This window comes from Nerophis lumbriciformis, linkage group LG18 (genome assembly GCF_033978685.3).
Source record: "Nerophis lumbriciformis linkage group LG18, RoL_Nlum_v2.1, whole genome shotgun sequence".
Lineage (NCBI taxonomy): Eukaryota > Metazoa > Chordata > Actinopteri > Syngnathiformes > Syngnathidae > Nerophis > Nerophis lumbriciformis.
Window position 1 is genome coordinate 17833711 of NC_084565.2, and position 26772 is coordinate 17860482.

The 26772-nt window shown below is 42.6% G+C and overlaps 1 protein-coding gene across 1 annotated transcript in view; it reads right to left on the reverse strand.

Annotated features, from left to right (window-relative positions):
• Positions 1-26772, reverse strand: part of faf1 (Fas (TNFRSF6) associated factor 1) — a 239744-nt gene that overhangs the window by 81207 nt on the left and 131765 nt on the right. Inside the window, exons 9-11 of the mRNA XM_061977764.2 lie at positions 450-545; positions 250-373; positions 79-142 (exon numbers count right to left, since the gene is read on the reverse strand). Of these exons, the coding sequence (XP_061833748.1) occupies positions 79-142; positions 250-373; positions 450-545 (284 nt within the window). The remainder of the gene's footprint in view (positions 1-78; positions 143-249; positions 374-449; positions 546-26772) is intronic.

Below are 26772 nucleotides of genomic sequence, written 5' to 3' on the forward strand. Positions count from 1 at the left end.
TACACAACACAAACAGTATATAACATTCTGTTACATTCTACAGTCTATGGCTTTGCAGTCTGTTGGGGTTGAGCTCACCTTGAAGAAAATTCAGCAGTAAAGTGCAGTAAGGCATCAGCTTCATTCTCGCTATTCTCTGGCACTGGAAGAATACAATTCACTGCATTGTCAAGCTTGAGATTTAGAGGACTAGCAAGGTTTCAGTACAACAGGAAAGTTTTGTTGTTTTGTGTGTCCCGCCGCACATACTCATAGGCGTTTTCCGACAGCTGGAGGATCCAGTTCCGAACATCTCTGAATCATCCACCCCAAACTCTGATGCATCCTCAAAATCATCTCCCTCGCTGTCGCTGATCATGTGGACATCTGCGCACTGTGAAATCACTCATTTAAACAGATGTGAATGCGCGCACATGTGTGTTTGTGTATGTGTGTGTGAATATGAATACCTCTTCCTGGGGTACTTGGGCATTGGCTGGTGAGGATCTTTGACAAACTGTAAGGTGATGGCAAGGATAGTTGATCCCGGAGACAGCCAGCGTCATCTAGGACAGGAAAAGCAAGGAAAATTTGATAATTAATTTCTACATGTAGGCTGTATAGATTCCAGGTGAAATTCAAGGTCATATAAACTGATTATAGTAGTATATCCGACGTAATTAATCAGATATGAAAGGACACTCATGGCTGTTTGAAGGCTTGGGGCCAGTTAAAAAACAACTAAAGCTCATCATATAATACATTTTCCGGAGCATATTTGACAAGTCACCCAAATCCACACTTTGGGCAAGAGGCAGAAAGTAGACCCTGGACTACAGTGACTGAGGAATTAGCCTGGGAAAGCTAATTGGTTGATGCACGAAAGTGATTTACGTCAAACCCCAATAACCACTTTCTAATCTTTGAAAAATAAAATAAAATTTGGATATATAAATTAGGGCTGTCAAAGTAACGTGTTAACTATACATTTCAATAACAGCCCTAATTTTTTTTAAAAGCGATTAATGCACACGCATCTTTTTGACCCTCGGGCAGTGCCGTAGCAGGCTGCAGTTCACTTGCTACTAATGAGCCACAAGCAAGCAGAAATGGACAAAGAAAAGGCTACCTTATGGAAATATCAGGTTCAAAGCCATGGCAAGTTGTTCTCCCGAGAAGAGACGGACGCCTGTTGCGCGCTTCGTTCGGTAGGTGGTGCTTCACTTCCGTGTTCAGATTACGTTTAAAGTGCAGTGATAACATAACATAACAGTGACTGATTTAGTAAATAAGATGACATAAAAGTTCAACAGAAATGGAAGACGCCCTGCAGGAGGTCGAAGGGAGACTTTTTTTTATTGCAAACAGTTGATCCAACATCAAAACATGTCAAGACACTTTCTCAAACCAATCCCTTTTCCAGCTTCAAAATAAAAGCACTACACTATACATTTGGTTTAACTACATTTACAAAATAAAATGTCTTAGGGATGGGTATCGGATCCGGTACTTTTTTGGCACTGACTGAAACCAGCCGTGCCATGTTTCGGTGCCTGGGTTGCGCGCAACGTCACGTCTGTTTAAATTAGCACTTGCGAGTATTTGCTAACACTTGACAGGAAAACAGGTGATTTTGAAGCGGAAATGCTCTTAGTAATCTTGCAACCCATCAATGTTTCATGACAAAAAACCCAACCATGCCAAATAGAAAATGCTCTAAAGTGTGGCTGGTCTTTTCCAAATGCGATGCCGATGACGCTCGCTGCTTCTGTGACGCCAAAATCAAGGCAAGTGGCGGGAATACTTCCAATCTGAGAAAGCACCTGGTTGAACACAGTATTTTTCTCATGGCTGAAGAGTGCAGCCAAGTTAGATGTACAGCTTTAGCGACTCGGCTGCAGCCAACAACATGGGGACGAAATGGCGTTAACATTTGGTGATATACGATAACAGCGACATCATCATCCTCTACGTCTGCTCCAGGTAAAAAGCCTACTGTATAAGAATATGTTACCTTTGCATTTTAACTAGTTATCATAATCAGCTTAATTCCTTGTACTGTACTTCGTAATGTTAATGTAAAGTTTTTGCTTCACTTTCATTTGTAGTTTGATACTTTTGAAAAAAAAAAAAAATTGTTTTTTTATTTTCACTCTGTCCTCTTTTGCTTATTTGTTTTTAACTTAATAAATTGCCTTAATTGCCTCCATGGACCGCCATCACATATTTTCCAGATGGAAAAAGAAAGGAGTACATGGAGTCAGGTTTTATTTTGTGCTATACTGAGAAAATAACACTGCATTGGTGTAGTTTAGTGTTTTTATGTTGAAGAAATTTGCAAAACAATTGCAAACATGTCACTATACAAATAATTGGATATTGTTTTGATATATTTGATTAATGATCGATAAAGACAAATAAATATGTTACATTTAAACATTTTAAGATTTCATTATTACACAAAAACATTTTTTTACCACATGAACACACACACAAAAGCACCAAAAATTGGTAGCGTCGAGTACCGGTATCGAGTTGTCCTTTGTTTGATGACCTGTTTAAAAGAGCATAAAGTTTAAAATACATTTCATTAAAGCAAATTAATTGTGCGTTCATAGTGTTAAAACTTGAAAGTTATCTGTCTAGGGTACACTTGTTAATGATGAAAAATTATGTATATCTGTGATTATCGCGATTCATTTTGAGTTAACTATGACAATGCTATTAATCGTGATTAAATAGTTTAATCATTTGACAGCCCTATTTTATATATATATATATATATATATATATATATATATATATATATATATATATATATATATATATATATATATATATATATATTTATGCGGGTTGTCCCGATACTTTTGGCCTGTACTGTATATACATATATATAATATATACATAACAAGCGGTAGAAAATGGACGGATGGATAAATATTTATATATATATATATATATATATATATATATATATATATATATATATATATATATATATATATATATATATATATACACACACATATATATATATATACAAATATATATATATATATATATATATATATACATAAATATATATATATATATACGTTATATATATATATATATATATATATATATACATAAATATATATATATATATACGTTATATATATATATATCTCCTCTCTGAGCTGCCACCTTATCGTGGTAGAGGAGTTTGCGTGTCCCAATGATCCTAGGAGCTATGTTGTCGGGGGGCTTCCATGCCCCCTGGTAGGGTCTCCCAAGACAAACAGGTCCTAGGTGAGGGATCAGACAAAAGAGCAGCTCGAAGACTTCTATGGGAATACAAAAAGCGAGACTCCAATTTCCCTCGCCCGGACGCGGGTTACCGGGGCCCCCCTCTGGAGCCAGGCCCGGAGTTGGGGCACGATGGCGAGCGCCTGGTGGCCGGGCCTGTCCCCATGCACAGCCCGAAGAAGCAATGTGAGCAATGTTCCCTCTAATTTTTCATGTGTCTGAGCAAACGCTCAAACTCCCTGAGCATTCCTTGGACGACATGTGAGCAACATCAGACATGCACGCTGTCGCCACCCCAGCATCACACCTGTCCCAAAGCTGACATCATAACAAGTTCAATGTTTTATTAATCAAATAACAGCAGTTATTTCCATTATACTATTTTCTAATCTAAATGATTAATTAATCTAAATGGAAATTAAAAAAAACGTTTTCAGGAGCTGTATGTTGTATGTCTTGGGGGTTACTGTAAAATAATTTAAGACATGTACCCCTTCAGAGATCATGATTTTTTCCCCTTGAAATATCCACATTCAGCACAATGAGATGTGGGCTGTAGCACAAATATGGGATATAGTGGATAACGTTGTGTCTGTAAAATATATCATTACATACTTACAAACATTACAGCATTTATCTAATCTGGTAACTGCATTTCATGATTACTATGCTTAAATTAACATTCTTAATACAAAACCCAAAACCTGTGAAGTTTGCACGTTGTGTAAATGGTAAATAAAAACAGAATACAATGATTTGCAAATCTTTTTCAACCTATATTCAATTGAATATATTGCAAAGACAAGATACTTAATGTTCGAACTGGAAACGTTATTTTTTGCAAATATGAGCTCATTTGGAATTTGATGCCTGCAACATGTTTAAAAAAAAGTGGCAAAAAAGACTGAGAAAGTTGAGGAATGCTCATCAAACACTTATTTGGAACATCCCACAGGTGAACAGGCTAATTGAAAACAGGTGGGTGCCACGATTGGGTATAAAAGCAGCTTCCATGAAATGCTCAGTCATTCACAAACAAGGATGGGGCGAGGATCACCACTTTGTGAACAAATGCGTGAGCAAATTGTCCAAGAGTTATTGTCAGTTGTATCAGAAAACAAAGACTAAAACGAACTACAACCAACGCTAGCAATGGTTATACTGGTGAAAATAAGTAGATCATGCTTAGCAGCCTAATGTACGCCCAAAACTAAAGAGGAGACATTTTACCAAAGTATGCCTTTTGGCAATGTTCCCTATAATTTTTCATGTGTGTGAGAAAACACACAAACACTCTGAGCATTCAGTGGAATACAGACGTGCACACTGTGGTCATACCAGCAGCACATTTGTCTCAAACCTGACATAACAATTTAAATGTCTTATTATTATAATCAAGTGACAATAGTCCTTTTCAAGAGATTATTTTCTAATATATGTGATTTGGCCCACTTAGATATTGTTTTTTTTAATCAGCTATGCACTATAGTATTTTATGCCTGGGTGGGGGTCCTGCTTTGGAAATATTGTGTAGAGATCACATTTAGTTCCCCTTAAAACATTCACATGTTGCATGAGATGAAGTGTTTATTAACTTTCTGTCCGTAAAATACATATTTTTATTAGCAATTCTGTAGTCCTGTAACATCATTTTATGATTAATATCCCCAAAATAACATTCTTAACAAATGACAGTAGAATAAGCACACTGATTGAGGAGTCATAGTAAAATGACCTGAAATTTACACTTTACGTTTAGTGTGGGAGTTGTCCAACTTTTTGTGTGGCCATAAACGCATCAGTGGCTAATTGCCATAGTGTACTGTTGGTGCAGGTGAGAGAGAGAGAGAGAGAGAGAGAGAGCAAGCGGCTGCTGTTCATATAACAGATGACAAAGAGTTGCTTTTGGCTTGGTTTGTACGGTAGACAACGTCCAGTTTTGCTAGATAAAAGTATTTTACACATTGTTTTGGTGTGGTTATGTCCGACAAACAATTTTGCTAAATAAAGGGACCGATGGAATTCCTGTCCTCCTTAAAGTGTCTCCACAGACGTTACAATAATTTAAGTGTTGACAAACATTGTTTTATCTGTTGTGGCCGCCTTTCGTCACCTGTTACTCACAGTTGCATTGCAAAATCATACAAAACAAATGATTTGTTTATTTTGTTTAGAGTGGGATTTGATCTTGTGCGCGGCATAGATTTGGCTGTGCGCAGAGGACACGTGAGCAGTGCGCAATTGCGCAGGTGCGCACCTTAGAGGGAACGTTGAATGTGAGTCCCCCCTCCAATGGGCTCACCACTCATGGCAGGGGCCATAGAGGTCGGGTGCATTGTGAGCTGGGCGGCAGCCGAAGGCAGGGCCCTTGGCGGTCCGATCCTCGGCTATATAAGCTAGCTCTTGGGACGTGTAATGTCACCTCACTGGGGGGGAGGAGCCTGAGCTAGTGCGCGAGATGGAGAAGTTCCGGCTGGATATAGTCGGACTCACTTCAACGAACAGCAAGGGCTCTGAAACCAGTTCTCTCTCTCGAGAGGGGCTGGACTCTCTTCCACACTGGTGTTGCACGCAGTGAGAGGCGACGGGCTGGGGTAGCAATTCTTGTTGCCCCCCGGCTCAAAGCCTGCACATTGGAGTTCAACCCGGTGGACGAGAGGGTAGCTTCCCTCCGCCTTCGGGTGGGGGGACGGGTCCTGACTGTTGTTTGTGCTTACGCACCAAACAGCAGTTCAGATTACCCACCCTTTTTGGATACACTCGGAGTACTGGAAAGTGCTCCCCCGGGTGATTCCCTGTCCTACTGGGAGGATGCCGGAAAGACCTGGCAGGCCCAAACGCATTGTGAGGGTCTGCTAGGAACGTCTAGCAGTCTCCTGTCAGAACTTTGAACATGTCACGAGGGAGGTGCTAGACATTGAGTCCGAGTGGACCATGTTTCGCACCTCTATTGTCGAGGCGGCTGATTGGAGATGTGGCCGCACGGTAGTTTGTGCCTGTCGTGGCAATAATCCTAGAACCCGTTGGTGGACACCAGCGGTGAGGGATGCTGTCAAGCTGAAGAAAGAGTCCTATCGGGTTCTTTTGGCTCATAGGACTCCGGAGGCAGCGGAAAAGATACCGACAGGCCAAGCGGTGTGTGGCTTCAGCGGTCGCGGAGGCAAAAACTCCGACATGGGAGGAGAAGCCATGGAAAACGACTTCCGGACGGCTTCGAATCGATTCTGGACCACCATCCGCCTCCTCCGGAAGGGGAATCAGTGCACTGTCAACACTGTGTATGGTGAGGCTGGTGTTTTGCTGACTTCGACTGCGGACGTTGTGGATCAGTGGAGAGAATACTTCGAAGACCGCCTCAATCCCACCAACACGTATTCCTATGAGGAAGCAGTGCCGGTACCTCTGGATTGGTGGTTCCTCTCTTTAAGAAGGGGAACCGGGGGGTGTGTTCCAACTATCGTGGGATCACACTCCTCAGCCTTCCCGGTAAGGTCTATTCAGGTGTACTGGAGAGGAGGCTACGCCGGATAGTCGAACCTTGGATTCAGGAGGAACTGTGTGGTTTTCGTCCTGGTCGTGGAACTGTGGACCAGCTCGATGCTCTTAGCAGGGTCCTTGAGGGTGCATGGGAGTTTGCCAAACCAGTCTACATGTGCTTTGTAGACTTGGAGAAGGCATTTGACCGTGTCCCTCGGGAAGTCCTGTGGGGAGTGCTCAGAGAGTATGGGGTATCGGACTGTCTGATTGTGGTGGTCCGCTCCCTGTACGATCAGTGTCAGAGCTTGGTCCGCATTGCCGGCGGTAAGTCGGACACGTTTCCAGTGAGGGTTGGACTCGGCCAAAGCTGCCCTTTGTCACCGATTCTGTTCATAACTTTTATAGACAGAATTCCTAGGCGCAGTCAGGGCGTTGAGGGGATCCGGTTTGGTGGCTTCAGGAATAAGGCCTCTGCTTTTTGCAGATTATGTGGTCCGTGGTCCATCTGGCCAGGATCTTCAGCTCTCACTGGATCGGTTCACATCTGAGTGTGAAGCGACTGGGATGAGAATCAGCACCTCCAAGTCCGAGTCCATGGTTCTCGCCCGGAAAAGGGTGGAGTGCCATCTCCAGGTTGGGGAGGAGACCCTGCCCCAAGTGGAGGAGTTCAAGTACCTGGGAGTCTTGTTCACGAGTGAGGGAAGAGTGGATCGTGAGATCGACAGGCGGATTGATGCGGCGTCTTCAGTAATGCGTTCGCTGTATCGATCCGTTGTGGTGAAGACGGAGCTGAGCCGGAAGGCGAAGCTCTCAATTTACCGATCGATCTACGTTCTTATCCTCACCTATGGTCATGAGCTTTGGGTTATGACCGAAAGGACAAGATCAAGGGTACAAGCGGCCGAAATTTGTTTCCTCCGGTGGCAGGGCTCTCCCTTAGAGACAGGGTAAGAAGCTCTGCCATCCGGAGGGAGCTCAAAGTAAAGCCGCTGCGCCTCCACACCGAGAAGAGCCAAATGAGGTGGTTCGGGCATCTGGTCAGTATGCAGGGAGGTGTTCGGGCACGTCCAACCGGTAGGAGGCCACGGGGAAGACCCAGGCCACATTGAAGAGCTGGACGAAGTGGCTGGGTAGAGGGACGTCTGGGCTTCTCTGCTTAGGCTGCTGCCCCCGCGACCCAACCTCGGATAAGCGGCAGAGGATGGATGATATATATATATATATATATATACACACACACACACATATATACATATATATATATATATACATATTTATACACATACATATTTTTGGGACTATAAGGCACACTTAAAATCAGTTCGCCTTAACCCGGTGCGCCTTACAACTCTTACGGAATAATTGTGGTTGTGCTTCCCAACCTCAATGTATTGTATTTGGTACATGTTGTAATGATAAGTGTGACCAGTAGATGGCAGTCACACATAAGAGATACGTGTAGACTGCAAGATGACACCAGTAAACAACACTAAAACGTTGATGTTTCAAAAATCTGTCAAAATCTTTTAGCACAACTATGGTAAGCTATGAAGCCGCACCACTTGATGGACTGTCGGTGCATTATAGCTGCCGTAGTCAGATGTGCTGTGCTTCAACATACGGTATTATTAAGGTGTGTGTATAAGGACCACAACCTATTAGCAGACATATTATCTGGCGTTTTGTTTCTCAATAGTGTGCAAAACACACTTTTCTTACCTTCTGGTACCTGCTGATATGTATTTGAGATCTGCATAAATCCTGAAAGTTTGCACGTGTCCGCCATTGTAGTCCGTGTCAACACCATAGTCGATAAGCTCCTTTTCCCTATTCTCTTATAGGCCATTCATGCTCCGCTGTTGCCATTTCAAATATAAAGTAGCGTAAAGTTCTAACTTATATCTGTCAGTAGAATTGCTATGAAAGCGCTAAAAACTACCAGTGTAGTGGGTTTACATAATTCACCCACGGAACTTTAGTTATTAGAAAGTTCTGGTTGGATGTTTTTTTTTCACGGGACACATTTCCGGCGTGGTTGTTGCACTAGTGAGCCACGGTGAGCTGCTCCATTATTGATTTAAGTAAAGTCTGAATGTCATTAAAACAGTTACCTCCATCTTTTGACACTTCTTCCACTCCCGTCCTTGCACGCTACACCGATACAACAAAGATGACGGGGAGAAGACGCTGTCGAAGTGGAGCCATTGTTACGCAGTAGTGCCTTGTTTCTGTGCCGACCAGTTTGTTGCGTTTGTTTAAAGTGGACATGCTTGGGTGGTATATATTAAAATGTTTTTCTTTCAGGCACAGGTTACATCTTTTAGCTGCACTGTTGTATGGTGAGCTAGATGCGACAATTCGCCATTGCAGCTAGTATGTTTATTATATACCACCCCAGCATGTCCACTTTAAACAAACGCAACGAACTGGTCTCATCATGCCGGCACAGAAGCAAGGCACTACTGTGTAACAATGGCCACACCCCCATGTAATGTACCCTATATATATGTAACAACCACAGACACTTCAATAAAATCCCCTGAAGAGCAGAGAAACCTACGAAACAGGCTTGTAGGGATGAAATAGCCTCTGTGTTTGACAGCATTTTCTCCCCGTCATTTTTGTTGTACCTGTGTAGCGTGCAAGGACGGGAGTCGAAGGAATGTCAAAAGATGGAGCTAACTGTTTTAATGACATTCAGACTTTACTTAAATCAACAATGGCGGATGTGCGCACATTTTCAGGACTTCTGCAGATCCCCAAAACAGATCAGCAGGTACCAGAAGGTAAGAAAAGTTGGTTTTGCATAATATTGCAAAACAAACCGCAGATAATGTGTCCGCTAATGGGTGCCATCTTGTCACGATTGGGTCGCATCTTTCTGCGGGGTTCGTTCCCTTGGGATGCAGACGGACCACTCCGGACAAGACGTGCAGGTAGGAACATGATTTATTCCTCATAAATCATAACGCGTACCAGAAACAGAAAACAAGCAAAAGGAAAACGTGCCGATCGCACGGAAAGCTAAGGTAAACAACTAGCACAGGAATCATAGACTAGGAAACAAGAAATATCAACGTACGTGACTGTTGCATACAGCAAACGATGAAGCCAGACTGAGCATGGCGAGAAAGGTGAATAAATAGCTCTCTGATTAGTGTTCGACAGCAGGTGAGCGTGCCGACCACTAACCAGAGGCAGGTGAACCCAATTAATCCCCATGGAAACCAAAAACAAACCCAGAGGTGCACAAAACAGGAACTAAGGGAGTCCAAAACTAACAGAACATAACTAAACAAAACATGATCCGGGCCACGGATCATGACACATTTTGCGGTCCTTAAACACACACCATAATAATACTCGTACTTCTGACCACGGTAGCCGTAATGCGCTGACAATCCATCAAGCGGTGCAGCTTCAAAGTCGTACTAAAACATTTTTGAGCGGTGTGTGTAATGTTCTATATTCTCAATGGTACATTTAAAGTTTTGGTGTTGTTTACTAGCGTCATATTGCAGTCTATGCAATAACCCATTCCACCAACCACCCTGTTTTTGTTTTGTTTTTTTTCATGTATATATTCATTTCACACCATATTCATTGCACTTCTACATTTTTTATATTTTTATATATGTGCACATTGTTTTTCTAGCATGCACACATCGCACTATATGGAATGGCCTCAATCTCGTTACCTTGCATAATGACAATAAAGCTGATTCTGATTCTGATCTCTTATGTATGACTACCTGATAACTGGTCACAGTTATCATTAGACCATGTACCAAATAAAATTGCTTCAAGGTCGGTAAGCACAACCAGAATCATTCCGTACATTAGGTGCACCGGGTTATTAAGGCACACTGTCGATTTTTGAGAAAATGAAAGGATTTTAAGTGTGCCTTATAGTCCGACAAATACGATATAAATTTATTCTGTTATTTGTCACTGGTTAAAATTCTCAATCCCTCCTCACTGTATGGTCATTATCAGTCATTTAGTTTTTGTTTACAAACAGACTAACAAATGATCAAGCAAATATATACATAATCATAACCTTTGCAGATCAGATACAAAATTAAATTAAAATCTAACGGCTCTCTATTGAAACAGCTTTCTTTGGACTAGGTTAATCTCCAAAATGTAAAAAAAAACAAAAATAAAAAAACTACAAACAAATGACCACCTAAATCCAAGGCCAGGACTGAAAATGTCAGCATTCAGTAGGCACTCATTACAGACAGTGGCTGCAGGCTTAGAACCAAGGGACCTCAATAATATAAGCACTGAAACCAAAAACACCTGCTTTTAAAAAGTGATGCGATCAGAGACATCAATTGACATTAACATAAATGTGGAACCCACAAACTCTTGTGTCAATATTTCCTCACCAAGATAGCATCTTAATTGTCGTGGACAAAACCCATTAAAAGCATGACTGGTCGTGCTATCATGCCATCTATTGTAGCCTGAGTGAGACCATTGTTGTAACGATACTACACTATATTCACAGATATGTGCGGTAGAAAATGGATGGATGAGCTAATTACAAAGAGAAAGTGAACACAGAAAGCCGAGATATTGACTCTTTCTGGGAGAGTGAACTAAACAAACAACAGGACTGAATCAGGGCACGTAGGCTGGTAGAAAAGAGGCAGAAGACCTGCTTATCCCCTGCAGAAGTGCTGTCATCCGCTCGGACACTAAAAAAGCAGCTGGATGTGACTGAATCAGAACACATTTAGATGCAACGCCAGTTGAGTCTGAAAAGGCTTGTACAGACTGCAGAGTTTGTGTGCATCTCTCTTTAAAGACTGCTTATTCATTCTGGCATAAACTTTTTGGGCAGCAAAAAACACATATTAATGGACCGTGTCAGCTCAGCAGCGTATCATTTCAGTCTGGTTTTGCAGTGTACCAAAGAATACATGCCGCTCGCCACAGAGCAATAGATAATTAGTATCTTTCTATCTGTGTGCTTCTAATTGTTTTACAGCTTTCTTTATTCATTCTCCAACATATTTAGTAGTCTTATCAAACCTACAAAGCACCCACTCTCTGTCTCACCGCCTCTCTCTCAGCTAGCTAGCTGCAAAGCTAACGAAGCTAAGCGAGTCCCGTTTCAAAGCAACTGCGCTCCGAAAGCTTCTGCTCCCTCACGCTGCTGCTACTCTTCGCCTATTGCTCCGAAGACAGCAAGAAGTCGACTTGGTGAAAGAAACAACCTGAGTATAGCTCCCAGCTCTTTGTGCACCGTCCTCATGGATAGGTTGGCCCAACTAGAGGACCGTGTCCGGCAGTTAGGACAGTGTAATTTCGTAACGCCGCGGACACGTTTGCTAGCGTTAGCTGTAGCGAGCTGACTAGCCCAGTTTGTGCAGTCCAAGCCACAGTGAACTGGTTGAGACGCATAATAGATTTAGCTTTTTAGCGAATCCTACACCCACCTCAGTCTACTGGACACCACACCTTAGTCATAGTCCATCACCCGGAACATAAAGCTTAGTAAACCAGCCATAATTAAGTGTAATCCCGGGGCCAGAGCACCCGACATTGAAGCTAGTCTTAGGGAGCTGACTCGCAACAGGCCTAGTAAACACGTACGACAGGCTAATCGCACCACTAGCTACGCGAACATAGTTGTACACGTCGTCTCCAATGACACTAGGATAAAACTTGTCAGGTACAAAACTTTACCTTACTAGCCTACATAAATCAACCACTTATAAATACACATTAGTAGGCTAAATGAACCTCTTAAACATAAAAGAGCAATTCTTATTAACACATTAGGACTGAGATTTGGATCAATGTAACGTCCACTTCAAATTAAATACTCAAATTCTCTCATGGATAACTTTTTTTGCAGCTAGTCTTGGCCCAGAGTGAATTCAGAGGCAAGATTGCAGTAGGTGTAAAGAGGCGGTAGGTATTGAAGCCATTAAGGGTCTGTGAGGAAAAAGGGCCCCAGATTATTTTGCCAAGTTTCTTCATCGAATAGCAATCAAATGTAATAATCTTAACAGCGGCTGTCAAGAGGATCTCCATAAAGCCTTTAGCCACACTGTTCAAGATGAGAGGCTTTGGTCTAAGCTTCAAGTGTAAAAATAAAGTTGATCACTTCTCCCATCAAAAACATCCCAGAGGGTGACATGGATGCTAGGGGATGGGGGGGGGGTTGGTTGAGTGAAGAGCCTCTTGAGCCTCTTCTTTGCTTTGACACCGTGACTTCTCCCGATGTTGAGGTACATAAGTGCAGCTTGCAGGCTCAGTGATAAAATGTGGAAACAAGGCTGAGGCGCCGCAGGCCACAGGGCTAAGGGGTGATGAGGTTAAACCCCTCGCACCCCCCAGCTTCGCCTCTCCCACATCCAAACAAAAAAGGACCTGGCTCCTCTCCTTTGGATTCTTTTAATTAACACTTGCATTGAGGGTCGAAGCATTCAGTGTCCGATACAGGAAAAGAATGTTCTCTCTCCTTCCCTCACTTCCCTCTTCTGTGCCTCTCCCTTTCAACTCCTCCTTCCCTTTTCTACTCTTCTATTACTCTCTTCATTCTGTCCGTGTTTCAAGATTTTATTTTAATGTGTATTCAGTGTTTGAATTGTTGGGTCTGGCAGTGAGTGTCAGACAATGACAATTCAAATGTATCCCGTTTTTTCTTTGATGGGACAGACTGACAACATTTTGAAATTAGTGCAATCGGATGGCGTGGATCAGATGTGTTCACAATAGGATGGTATGGATCAGATGTGTTTAATATCTGCAAAAACATCTGTAAATGTCCTTGTTTAATCTACAGTACAGCTCCGCATACTAGTGGTAAATTCCTCAACAACTGTTTTATTATAATGTCATGTATAATCTAAACCAAATGTCTTCAACAGGTGGTACTGCAGGGGGCTTGTTAAATCTGTGGTTGATTAGACTTTTTCCAAAATATTTTTCTTAATTAAAAAAACACCATTTTTCCAAGAATTTAGAGGGGAACTGCAGAACACATTTTTTTTTTAATCCATTCTAACTCCTAAATAAACGGAAAAAAGTAAAGATTCAGCTCACAATGAAGCCAATGAGAATCACTCTAATCAAAAAGCCTCCATCAACCTTGTATATACATGCTATAAGTATATATGTAATTTAGTAACAGACAAATTTGTAGTAGCATGTATTTATGTATTTTGCTCATTTTAAGCAAATGCAGCCTATTAATTTAACCAACATTTAATCATCATCATCGCTTTTTTCTTTAACAACAACTATTAATAATCATGACAATGATGATCCAGAACATTATATTTTTGAGCCTGAATATAAGGAGGATGAGCTAGAAGATTAGAAGCTCTGTGCTAAACGGATCCAGTTTTAATGAAACACAAGAATTATGTAGCACTATTGCTAAGTGCTAGACAAAAAATACAAACTACAAACATATTAAAACAATTACTGCTTTCACTGGGATGCCAACTGATGGGATGTTCGTACTTTCCCGTTTAAATGAAGAAGTAATCATAATGCACCCGGAGGTAAAAAATAAATAAACAAACAAGTGTTTTTTTCATGTCTTTCTCGTTATCACCAGGTGCAAGTTGAATGTCCAAGTTGACCAACTTCTCGCTTTATGTCTACAACCTTCTACCATCTAGATGGGAAGCGTGATTTATAACCTAGAATTAACTTTCACTTGAACATAATTGGTGCCGTGACTAAGCCTTGAGGTACCCCATTTCGCAACACTCACTGTCGCTTGTCTGCAGAAATAATCTGTGGTTTGCAAGGGTGTTAGAGATAAATTGGATGAGATGGAAGTCTGAGATTGTATTGAGGATCTGCAGGACCAGGCCGTGTGCCATACGATGTTGTAAACAGCAGTGAGGCCCACTGAAACTGCACCGGCCTTTAGTCCCTTCTCAAACCCAATTCAATCCATCATCCTTCCATTTTCTACCGCTTATCCCTTTCGGGGTCGCCTAATTCAATATTGTTGGTTAATGTTATTATTTCAACAGTACAGCGGCCTCGTCAAAATCCAAAATCTTCTGGGAATAACAGTTGGATAAATTCTGGTCAATAGTTCTGTATGGCACGCAGAGGAGAGAAATTGGGCGGTAGCTTTTAAAGTCCTCTGCTAGCTTATTTGGTTTCAGCATGACTACCATGGTTGACTATCTCCAGTTCTTGGGAAGAACAAGTTTAGCAAAACACGTTGAGTAGAATTCTGTAAGGCAGGCTATGCATTTTGGACCAAAGTACTTCAGGAGCACTAGACGGATGTTGTTAGGACCCTGCACTTTTTTTTGAGTTGAAAATTTAACAAGTAAGAATGTTCTGGACAGAAACACATTTACGTAAGGCACTTTCCAGAGCAAGGTGGTTTCTTGTTTGACAGTGCGAGCATGGTCTTCGCCTGCCTGCCCAAATCTGCTGTTCATCAGTAGTTGTGAAATGGAGTACGCAGTGACAACACAGTGTTTAAGCCATGAACTGTGATCACTACGGTGGTTGATAGTATTCCAGGCCGGTCTGCTGTAGTGCATGAAGTCATTCTCTTCAGCTGTCTGTTGTTGCCATCGCTCTCTCCGTTGTTCATTTTGTTAGGGAGATGTATTCTTCAGATACTGCTCAAATGAAGGCCTTGTAGTGGGAGTTTCTGGGGAGATTCTAGCCTCGAGGTCAGTCAGGCGTAACCTGACTCTCGCCAAATCCTTGTAGTTCACTGCGCTCCACACAAGGATCTGGGACTTCTCAATAGGAGATGTATTTCAGAAGGTGGGGCCTTGTAAAAAAAATAATTGTATGTGATTGGATAAACCACTATCTTGAATGACGTGCCACTTCAACCACTCACATCGAAATCAACCTGTGACGCTGATGATAGCGACGCTGGGAAATCCAAAACAGAACAGCCGACATATTGGATAACGACAGAGCGAAAAGTTAATAAATGCCTTCAAAACCATTCTCTGCGCATCTTTTAAAGAATTAATATTCGATAGATTCGACAAAACAGTTGCAATAGCAGAATCAATGTCAGCACACGAGTCCTCGCTGCGTACCGCCATTGTTGTTTGAATCAAACAGTTGCTTCGGCGCTACGTCACATCTATAAAATCCCGCCCGGCGATCCTGATTGGTTCATTATTTTTTGCTATCTTGAAGGAGTTTGCATTGCCCTCGAGCCCAGATCCTTGTGTGGAGCTCAGCGAACTACAAGGATCTGGCGAGAGTCAGGTTAGGTCAGGCGCAGTTAGAGTTTCAGTATTCCCATATTTTCACCGGTTCAGATTAACTTTTTTCTGCTAAGTGTTTGAGTGGAGACAATTCAAGCTTGTGTTTGAATAAAATAACGAGTGCTTCTCATGTTACGACTGTTGTCCTGCATCATCCACTACATAAAAAAGCAAATGAGATGTGTTGCGGGTGCATAGATTGTCCTGGCTAGCATTAGCTTTGTAGTTGGTTAACATACTATTAAGTAGCCGTTTTGACATTGTTTACTTCATGGGGTCGTGGGTGGACGTTTCGGGGACATACAATTCTTCTCCTCAAAATGACAGCATTTCAGTCATATTTATGTCAATAACCATAGTAGTCCCCATAGTAGTCCCCGTTTAACAGTAGGTTCCGTTTTTATTGGCCACTTCCACCTTTACATTCGCGATTCTGTTGACGCGGAAATCATTGGGCCTTATTTCCAGGGTGCAACGCCAACCACATGGTCCTGACGAAATGTTTTAACTGTGTTTTATATATACATGTGTTGTGTGTACAATGTCAGTTACTTTGTAACTCAACTTGGATCACAGGTGTTGGATCATAACTCATAACTTATCTGGAAAATCTATGATGGCTGTGTGTTGACTTAATATTAGTGGGGAGAAAATGTATACTGTTGTATTCAAGTTCATTTCTACAGTATTGTCCCTTGAGAAGATATTTCTAATAAAACGGTTACTGAGATGTAAGGAGTTATGAACTTTTGTGAATGCTTTTTGTTGTGTTGTATTGTTACATGCGAAGCAAAGCAAGCAAAGAGGAAAGCCCTTCTTTACCATTACATGACAAGATGATTATTTTTAAACAAAAAAATAAAACAATCCACCATAGAGAACTTGATGCCGAATGTCACGTGAAGGCAGAAAATCGTACAAGGGAGAGGTCTACTGAGCTTGCAGCTCAAGTACATTACTATGGAAACCAAGTCTCACCCTCCCTCTACCACAATAAATATTTGATATAATAGGCCACTGTCAGGTAGAGGAGGATTCCATTAATGGCAGGTGGGAATGAATAGAAGAGCTGGCCTACAAGGCGAAGTACCTCTAAGGCTCTACAGCATTAATACATTAGCAAACACCATGAAACGCTACACGAATGTCAGCAATTACAGACTCGAGGGTAGGATGTGTCTTGGTGGGGTTTGAGGGCTTTAGAGGCTGAGTGGATGCAATAAAAAGGACCTGCCAATCACTCTCACCAGTATGAAGGAAGTGCTGCCAATCATAATGACTTATGAAGCCTGCACTGAGCATTTCCATAAAGCAAATAAAGCAAAAACACACATACAATATAACACAACAAACTGACTAAATTGCTGTCCAGTGATACATGAGTATTATCCATCCTGATCTGATTTCAAGTGCCCATAAGACCTTGAATAACTCAGAGCACAATAAACAATGAAACACAATTGAGTATAGCATACTGGGAAAGGTGATGCAACACTTTAACTAGTTTGTTCTTGTGAAAGGTGAGAATTTCTCTCTGACAAACTACTTTTTTTAAACCCCAACAACACATGACGTCCAAGACCACTTTTGCTTGATATGGTTAAAAGTATTCAAATTACAGTGGAACCTATTTTTTTAATTTTTTTTTTAGATATTTTGAGGTTGTTTTGCTTTGAGTAACAAGCAAAAATATGGTTTACGTGCCAATATAAGATATCTCCCAAACGCTACTTGACAATTGTTTTTTTCGTATAATTATTTTTTTTGTTAAATTTGTCCTTACTAGTCCATTTTCTACCGTCTCCTAGCCATTCAGGCAAATCATATTGTCTAAAAATGCATTTTACCATCGATAACGTGACATGCAGCAAGTGCGCTCTTTAAGTCAATTAGTGCGCGAGGAATATATATGTATGAATACATTATATATATATATATATATATATATATATATACACACACACATAGACACATATACATATATACACATAAATACATATATACAGATATACATATATATATATATATATACATGGACATATACATAGACATATACATACATACATACACATGTACATATCATGTTCGTCCTTCGTTTTCGAAGATGACCAGGTGACTTCACGTTGATTTGTGTGTGCGAAGATGGCTGATGAGGCCAATCGTTGCGCGGAATGACCGGCTGCAGTGAGGGCAGGTTATGGCTGGGGGGTGGCTGGCAGAGAGGGAGGAACTGTCTCTGGTCTTGCGGAGCTGTCGCTTCTGTTCGGCTTCATGGATGCGTTTTTCCTCGAAGTCTGCAACACCATGCCAGACTGCAGAGCGCCAGTTTGAACGGTGTTGGGCATGGGCTTCCCATGTCTCTGGGTCCAGACCACAGCCCTTGAGACTGGCCTTTAAGGTGTCCTTAAAGCGTTTCCGCTGTCCGCCGCGTGAGCGCTTTCCATGGTGCAGTTCACCGTACAGGAGCATTTTTGGTAGGCGTTCATCGGACATGCGGCAGACATGGCCAGCCCATCTCAGCTGGAAACGCTTGAGGATGGCATAGATGCTATCCATCTCAGCCCTGAGGAGGACTTCGGTGTCTGGGATCTTGTCCTGCCACCTGATGTTGAGCAGCCTCCTGAGGGATCTCATGTGGAAGGCGTTAAGCTGTTTAGCATGCCGGCTGTATACAGTCCAGGTCTCACAGGCATACAGCTGGGCGGGTAGGACAACAGCACGGTAGACCTTAAGTTTGGTCCGTAGGCTAAGCCCTCTGCGCTCCCAGACAGAACTGCGGAGTCGGCCAAATGCAGCACTTCCATGCGCAATCCTATGCATGACCTCCTCGTCGATGTTGCCCACGCGTAACAAGGTGCTACCCAGGTAGACAAACTTTTCAGCAGCTTTGAGGTTCTCACCATTTACGCTGACGAGGGGCTCAGTGTACGGGTCTCCAGGAGCAGTTTGATGCATAACAACTGTTTTCTTTGTACTGATGGTGAGTCCAAAGTCTGAGCATGCTGTGGCAAAGTTGTTCATGCTCCGTTGCATTTCCAGCTCGTTGGAAGCATTCAGGGCACAGTCGTCCGCAAAGAGAAAGTCGTGAACCTTGGTGGTCTGTACTTTTGTCTTTGCCTGGAGTCTTCGCAGATTAAACAGCTTGCCATCAGTGCGGTAGCGCAGGTCTATCCCCATGTCCCCAGACCGGAAAGCATCTGTCAGCATGGCTGAGAACATCATACTGAACAGAGTGGGTGCCAGAACACAGCCTTGTTTGACTCCATTTTCTACATGGAAAGGCTCAGATGATGCGCCGTTGTCTTGGACTTGTGCCTGCATTCCATCATGGAATTCACGGACCATGTTTATGAAGATGTTAGAGCAGCCAAACTTGGCCATGATCTTCCAGAGGCCTTCTCGGCTGACAGTGTCGAAGGTCTTCGTCAGATCTACAAAGGTTGAGTATAGAGTGACGTTCTGTTCTCTGCACTTCTCTTGGAGTTGGCGAGCGGCGAAGATCATGTCCACTGTACCACGACCCTGCCTGAATCCGCATTGGCTCTCCGGTAGGAGGTCTTTGTGTTCGAGATGTTCCGTCAGGCGGTTTAGCAGAATTCTGGCCAGGATCTTTCCTGCTACAGACAGCAGAGCAATGCCGCGGTGGTTGTTGCAGTCCTGCCTGTTGCCCTTGCATTTGTATAGATGGACGATGGAGGCGTCTTTGAACTCTTGTGGCAGCTTCCCTTGGTTCCACATGGTGCAGAATAGGTCTACCAGTTGTTTGGTCAGAGGTGGTCCACCAGCTGTGTAGATTTCTGCTGGAATTGCATCAGCACCAGGTGCTTTTCCATTTGGAAGTCCTCTGATGGCTTTGATGACCTCAGCTTCCGTTGGTGGTTCGTCAAGGGAGATGTTGATAGGGACTTGAGGGAGGCGTGCAATGGCTTCGTCATTAATGGCTGAGGGGCGGTTGAGAACACCGTGGAAGTGCTCAGCCCAGCGCTCAAGGATCTTCTCTCTGTCTGTGACCAGTGTGCTGCCATCAGCACTGAGGTGAGGAGGAGATCCTGATGTTGTGGGCCCATAGATGGCATTGAGGGTGCTGTAGAACTTCTTGTTGTCATTCTGGTCTGCATAGGACTGGATCTCGTCAGATTTTCGGCAGAGCCAGTCGTCCTGCATCCGACGCAGCTCCCGCTGGATGGTTGCTTTGATGTTCTTGAGGGCAGACTGTTTTTGAGAGGATGTTGGATCACTGAGGTGGGCTTTGTGCAGACGATGTTTCTCCTGGAGAAGATCTCTGATGTGATCATCGTTCTCATCAAACCAGTCCTGTTGCCTGCGGCCTGTAGGTCCTACTGCATTGAGAGCAGCATTGTAGACGGTGTCTCTGAACGCAGCCCAGTCCTCCTCGAGATTCCCTGAGGGTTTCAGGTCCTGCAGTTTGCTGGTGAGCTCTTCAATCAGGGATTGCGTGACAGAGGCATCGGTGAGCCATGAAACGTTCAAGCGCTTCGGAAATTTGGAACCTTGAGGCCTTCTGGGAGGATGGATCTTGATGTTCAGCTTAGACACAAGGAGCTATGGTCAGTCCAGCACTCTGCACCGCACACCGCCTTTGTAACCCTGACATCCTGTCTGTCCCTTTGCCTCACGATGACATAGTCCAGTAGGTGCCAGTGTCTTGAGCGGGGATGCATCCATGAGGTCCTGTTGTGCTTTGGGAGGCTGAAAACTGAGTTGGTGATCAAGAGCTCATGTGCCACACTGGTCTCCAGCAGAAGGGTGCCATTGCTGTTACAGCTGCCCATGCCATGTTTGCCGAGGACTCCTTCCCATGACTTGTGACCAGTGCCGACCCTGGCATTGAAGTCACCGAGGATGATGAGCTTGTCTGCCCTGGGCACTGCTGCGATGGTAGTGTTCAGGTCTTCATAGAACCTCTCCTTCACATTGTCTGTGTTCGTCATCGTGGGGGCATAGGCACTGATGAGTGTGGCAGAGTGTTTTCCTGGAAGAGGCAGGCGCAGCGTCATCAGGCGGTCACTGACACCTTTGGGAAGTGCAGCCAGCTTACTGACAAAGTTGGATTTAATGGCAAAGCAAACTCCTGCCTCACGCCGCTCTGCTTCAGTGCGGCCTATCCAGAAGAACGTATAGCCAGCACCAGTCTCTGTCAACTGTCCCTCTCCAGCTAGACGTGTCTCGCTGAGAGCAGCGATCTGGATGCCGTACCGGTCCAAATCTCTGGCGATCAGGGCAGTTCTCCTCTCAGGTCTTGATAGGTCACCAGCCCTATCAAGAAGTGTGCGCACATTCCATGCGCCAAGGGTGATCAGTGTCACCTTTTTCTTTTTTCCTTGTTTCTTACCGCTGGTAATGGGACTCCTGCCAGCTGCGGCTAGCTGGCCAGGAAGAGGTGAGGCAGGCAATTTTTGGGGCACCTTTTCTAGCCCGTTCCTCATGCCAGGAGGTAGGCAGTGCATTCCTAAAGAGGGCTGCCTAGTGGCTTGGGGGGCTGCCGAAGTCCAGTGCTGCCGCAGTCATTGGACAGCGACCCTATGGCCCGAGCCGCCTGCGTGCGAGTTTGTGACTATGGCTTCCAGTGAAGTCCACACCTGCCACTTGGCCACGTGCCCGACGCCGCAGGACTTGGGTGAGGGTGGGGGAGATTGCGGGGGTTGTGTGTGTGTGAAGTCATGACTTGCGCGGTGCATTGGATTTAAGTGAGGGTGGGTTGCGCAGCGCCGACCTCACTCTCTCGCCCGAGTCCACCTGTATCCAGTGGCAAGACAGAGTCAAGACGGCTGGAGATGGATCCAGGTGCAGTGGATGGCCTGGACACATTATAGCATAACACATCCAGCCCGTAGCGCTCCACAGAGCCTGCTGGTGTCGTCATTCAGCCCGTTGAACCTCTGAGGGTTTCTTCCGCGCAGTCAGCCGAGAACCAGTCTTCTATCCCAGTGTGCTGGCTAGGCTAGGCACCACGGGAAGTGCCATACAGGCATGCAGGAGGACCAGGACTATCAGTAGGGGTATTTCCTTAGCTAGAGGACCCTTGCTGAGCCTGCGGTTGTAGTTTAACGTCATACCCAGGACACAACATTTACATATACATACATACACACACACACACATTTACATCTAGCATATATATATATATATATATATATATATATATATATATATATATATATGTATATATATATATATATATATATATATATATATATATATATATATATATTTGTATGTATGTATATATATATATATATATATTCTCCCCGTGACTGTGTGGGTTCCCTCTGGGTACTCTGGCTTCCAACCCCACCTCCAAAGACATGCACCGCGGATAGGTTGATTGGCAACACTAATTTGGCCTTAGTGTGTGAAAGTGAGCGTGAATGTTGTCTGTCTCTGTTGGCCCTGCGACTTGTCCAGGGTGTACGGCACCTTCCGCCAAAATGTAGCACCCCCCGCGACCCTGAGAGGGACAAGCGGTAGTAAATGGACACATACATACAAATATACATATATACAAGTATATATATATATATATATATATATATATATATATATATATATATATATATATATATATATACATATATACAAATATATATATATATATATATATATATATATATATATATATATATATATATATATATATATATATATACAAATATACATACATACAAGTATATATATATACAGTATATATATATATATATATATATATATATACATATATACTGTACTATATATATATTGGGACGGCGTGGCGAAGTTGGTAGAGTGGCCGTGCCAGCAATCGGAGGGTTGGTGGTTACTGGGGTTCAATCCCCACCTTCTACCATCCTAGTCACGTCCGTTGTGTCCTTGGGCAAGACACTTCACCCCTTGCTCCTGATGGCTGCTGGTTAGCGCCTTGCATGGCAGTTCCCGCCATCAGTGTGTGAATGTGTGTGTGAATGGGTGAATGTGGAAATACTGTCAAAGCGCTTTGAGTACCTTGAAGGTAGAAAAGCGCTATACAAGTATAACCCATTTATTTATATATATATATATATATATATATATATATATATATATATATATATACATACATATACAAATATACATATATACAAGTATATATATATATATATATATATATATATATATATATATATATATATATATACATACATATATATATATATATATATATATATATATATATATATATATACATATACATATATATACATACACATATATATATATATATATATATATATATATACATATACATATATATACATACACATATATATATATATATATATATATATATATATATACACGTCTGTTGTGTCCTTGGGCAAGACACTTCACCCCTTGCTCCTGATGGCTGCTGGTTAGCGCCTTGCATGGCAGCTCCCGCCATCAGTGTGTGAATGTGTGTGTGAATGGGTGAATGTGGTAATACTGTCAAAGCGCTTTGAGTACCTTGAAGGTAGAAAAGCGCTATACAAGTATAACCCATTTATCATTTAATTTATTATATATATATATATATATATACATATATACAAAAAAAAAAAATATATATATATATACTGTATATATATATATAGCGCGGCCCCCAGCCAAATTGTTTTTACCCCAATGCGCCGGAGTCAAAAAGTTTGGGGACCCCTGGTGTATAGTGTGAAACATGTATATTGATGCATATTGATGTATAACAATTGTACTCACGTGACAGATTTCTTCAATGCGCAATTACAATTCCGCATTTCTTGGATTCATATCACAGCTGCCAACATTTGGTCTTTGAAATCCAGTAGATCCCCCACATACTTTGCAAGTGCCTGACTGTACTGTTTTTGTATCTTTATTTTGTACGTGGAAGACTTTCACGTTCTTATCTCATTTCTCTCTGACTCTCAACAAAGGTGGACACTTTCCTTCCCTTTCCCTGATCTCTCCTGCTTTTGCTTCATTGTCTTGTCTTAATTTTTTTGGAGCCTCTTTTTTAGCACTGCTCTCCAAAATCTGAACAAAGAAATCGATCAAGTAGTTGTTCAATAAAATTTACAAAAAGCTGGGATTCGGGGGAACTAGCCTGTCCTGATGTAACATTTGTTGCTGAACACACAATGGACTCTTGGGAAAAGTGGAGATTCTTTCAGTCGAGGATGTTAAAGACATCTACTGATTCGAGTAAGTGTTGCCCTTGGTGTATCGACATTAGTCTTTATATGTGCTAATTTACTCAAAGAACTTTGAGCGAGTCCTTCATTGTAGCCCGACGTAGTCAATAGGTTTCTTATTTTTCTCTATCCTTTTGTTGTGGGGCAGACTGGGCAGTGCATGCGCATGCATCCTTTGCTGTTGCCAGTTCTAATACAAATGGGAATACAATTCTAACTTCTGTCAATAGACTCAATATGGAAGTGCTAAAAATTACAACATTGCTGTTGGGAAAAAGACACAGTTGAAGCGGAGGCACGTCAATAAAACTGAAGAGAAATTCAGAAAAAGGCTTGGAAATGGTTTGTAAAACATAATGTAGAGTTTTGAAGAAAGAACCAGCATAGCATGTTAAGTAGACCACAAGGAAGTGTTTTAAATGTAGAAAACAAAATCATACTGTAATATGACCCCGAATTTGTAACCAATAACAAAAACAACCAAAAACATAACTTTCTAATAAGATCAAGAGAAAAAAAATATCATTATATACAAATATAATACAAGGTATTGATAGTAACTTTCTTCATATAATATTTATATACATCCATTCATTTTGTCTATGAAGGTTCTCAGTCATCCAGGTCATTGTCATCTCAGAGCATTCAAACGATCTCAACTGGACTGCTTGGTTTGTCTTGGAAGAGAAAAGTTTCGCCTCTCATCCAAGTAGGCTTCATCAGTTTGTGCTCAAAGACTTGGATTGGTCATATCTAGTCTGACTCGACAGATGAGCGGCGAAACGTCTTCCAAGACAAACCGAGCAGTCCAATTGCGATCGATTGAATGCCCTGAGATCCATCCATTTTCAACCGCTTGTCCCTCTCAGGGTCGCGGGGGGTGCTACATTTTGGCGGAAGGCGCCGTACACCCTGGACAAGTCGCTGGGCCAACAGACAGACAACATTCACGTTCACTTTCACACACTAAGGCCAATTTAGTGTTGCCTATCAACCTATCCGCGGTGCACGTCTTTGGAGGTGGGGTTGGAAGCCAGAGTACCCGGAGGGAACCCACACAGTCACGGGGAGAACATGCAAACTCCACACAGAAAGACCAGGAGCCCGGGGATCGAACCCAGGACCTTCTTTTTGTGAGGCACATGCACTAACCCCTGTTTCACCTTGCTACCTAAAATAATTGTATATTTGCCACTTAATAAAATTGTATTACTCTGCCAGCACCCAGGTTAATTTTTAGAGGTTACTTTATCATCCTACTTTCATGCAATAGACAATAAGTTGCAATATTGGCTATATCCATTGTTTTTATTGAATAATTTGGTACTAATTGGAGCATTAACAGTGCATCCGGATAGTATTCACAGTGCTTCACTTTTCCCACATTTTGTTATGTTACAGCTTTATTCCAAAATGGAATAAAAAAATTTTTTTAGCTAAATTCTACACACAATACCTCATAATGACAATGTGAATAAGTTTTTTCCCCAGATATTTTTGAAAATGTATTAAAAATAAAAATCTAAGAAATCACACGTACATACGTATTCACAGCCTTTGCCATGAAGCTCAAAGGTGAGCTCAGAGACAACCTGTATCAACTGATGATCCTTGCGATGTTTCTATAGCTTAATTGGAGTGCACATGTGGTAAATTCAATTGGTTGGATATAATTTGGAAAAGCACACACCTTTCTAAATGTAAGGTCCCACACTTCGGACACTTGCATGGCAGAGCCTAAACCAAGCATTACGTCGAAGGAATTGTCTCTAGACCTCCTACACAGGATTGTCTCGAAGCACAACTCTGGACAAGGGTACAGAAAAAGATCTGCTTCCTTGAAGGTCCCAATGAACACAGTAGCCTCCATCGTCCGTAAATGGAAGACGTTTGGAACCACCAGAACTCTTGCGAGAGCTGGCCGGCCATCTAAACTGAGCTATTGAGGGAGAAAGGCCCTAGTTAGGGAGGTGACCAAGAACCTGATGGTTACTCTGTCAGAGCTACAGCATTCCTCTGTGGATAAAGAGAACCTTACAGAAAGACAACCATTTCTGCAGCAATCCACCAATTAGGCCTGTATGGTAGAGTGGCCAGACGAAAGCCATTTCTTAGTAAAAAGCACATGGCAGCCTGCCTGGAGTTTACCAAATGATGCACCTGAAATCCTCTCAGGCCATGACAAAACAAAATTCTCTGGTCTGATGATGCAAATACTGAACTATTTGCCGTGAATGCCAGGCGTCATGTTTGGAGGAAACCAGGCACTGCAGATCACCAGACCAATACCATCCTTACAGTGAAGCATTGTGGTGGCAGCATCAAGCTCTGGGGATGTTTTTCGGCGGCAGGAACTGTAAGACTAGTCAGTATAGAGGAAAGCATGAATGTACAGCAATGTACAGAGACATCAATCAATCAATCAAAGTTTATTTATATAGCCCTAAATCACGGGTGTCTCAAAGGGCTGCACAAGCCACAACGACATCCTCGGCTCAGATCCAACATCAGGGCGAGAAAAAACTCAACACAATAGGATACAATGAGAAACCTTGGAGGGGACCGCCGATGTGGGGACCCCTCCCCCGGGCGACCGGTGCAATGGACGT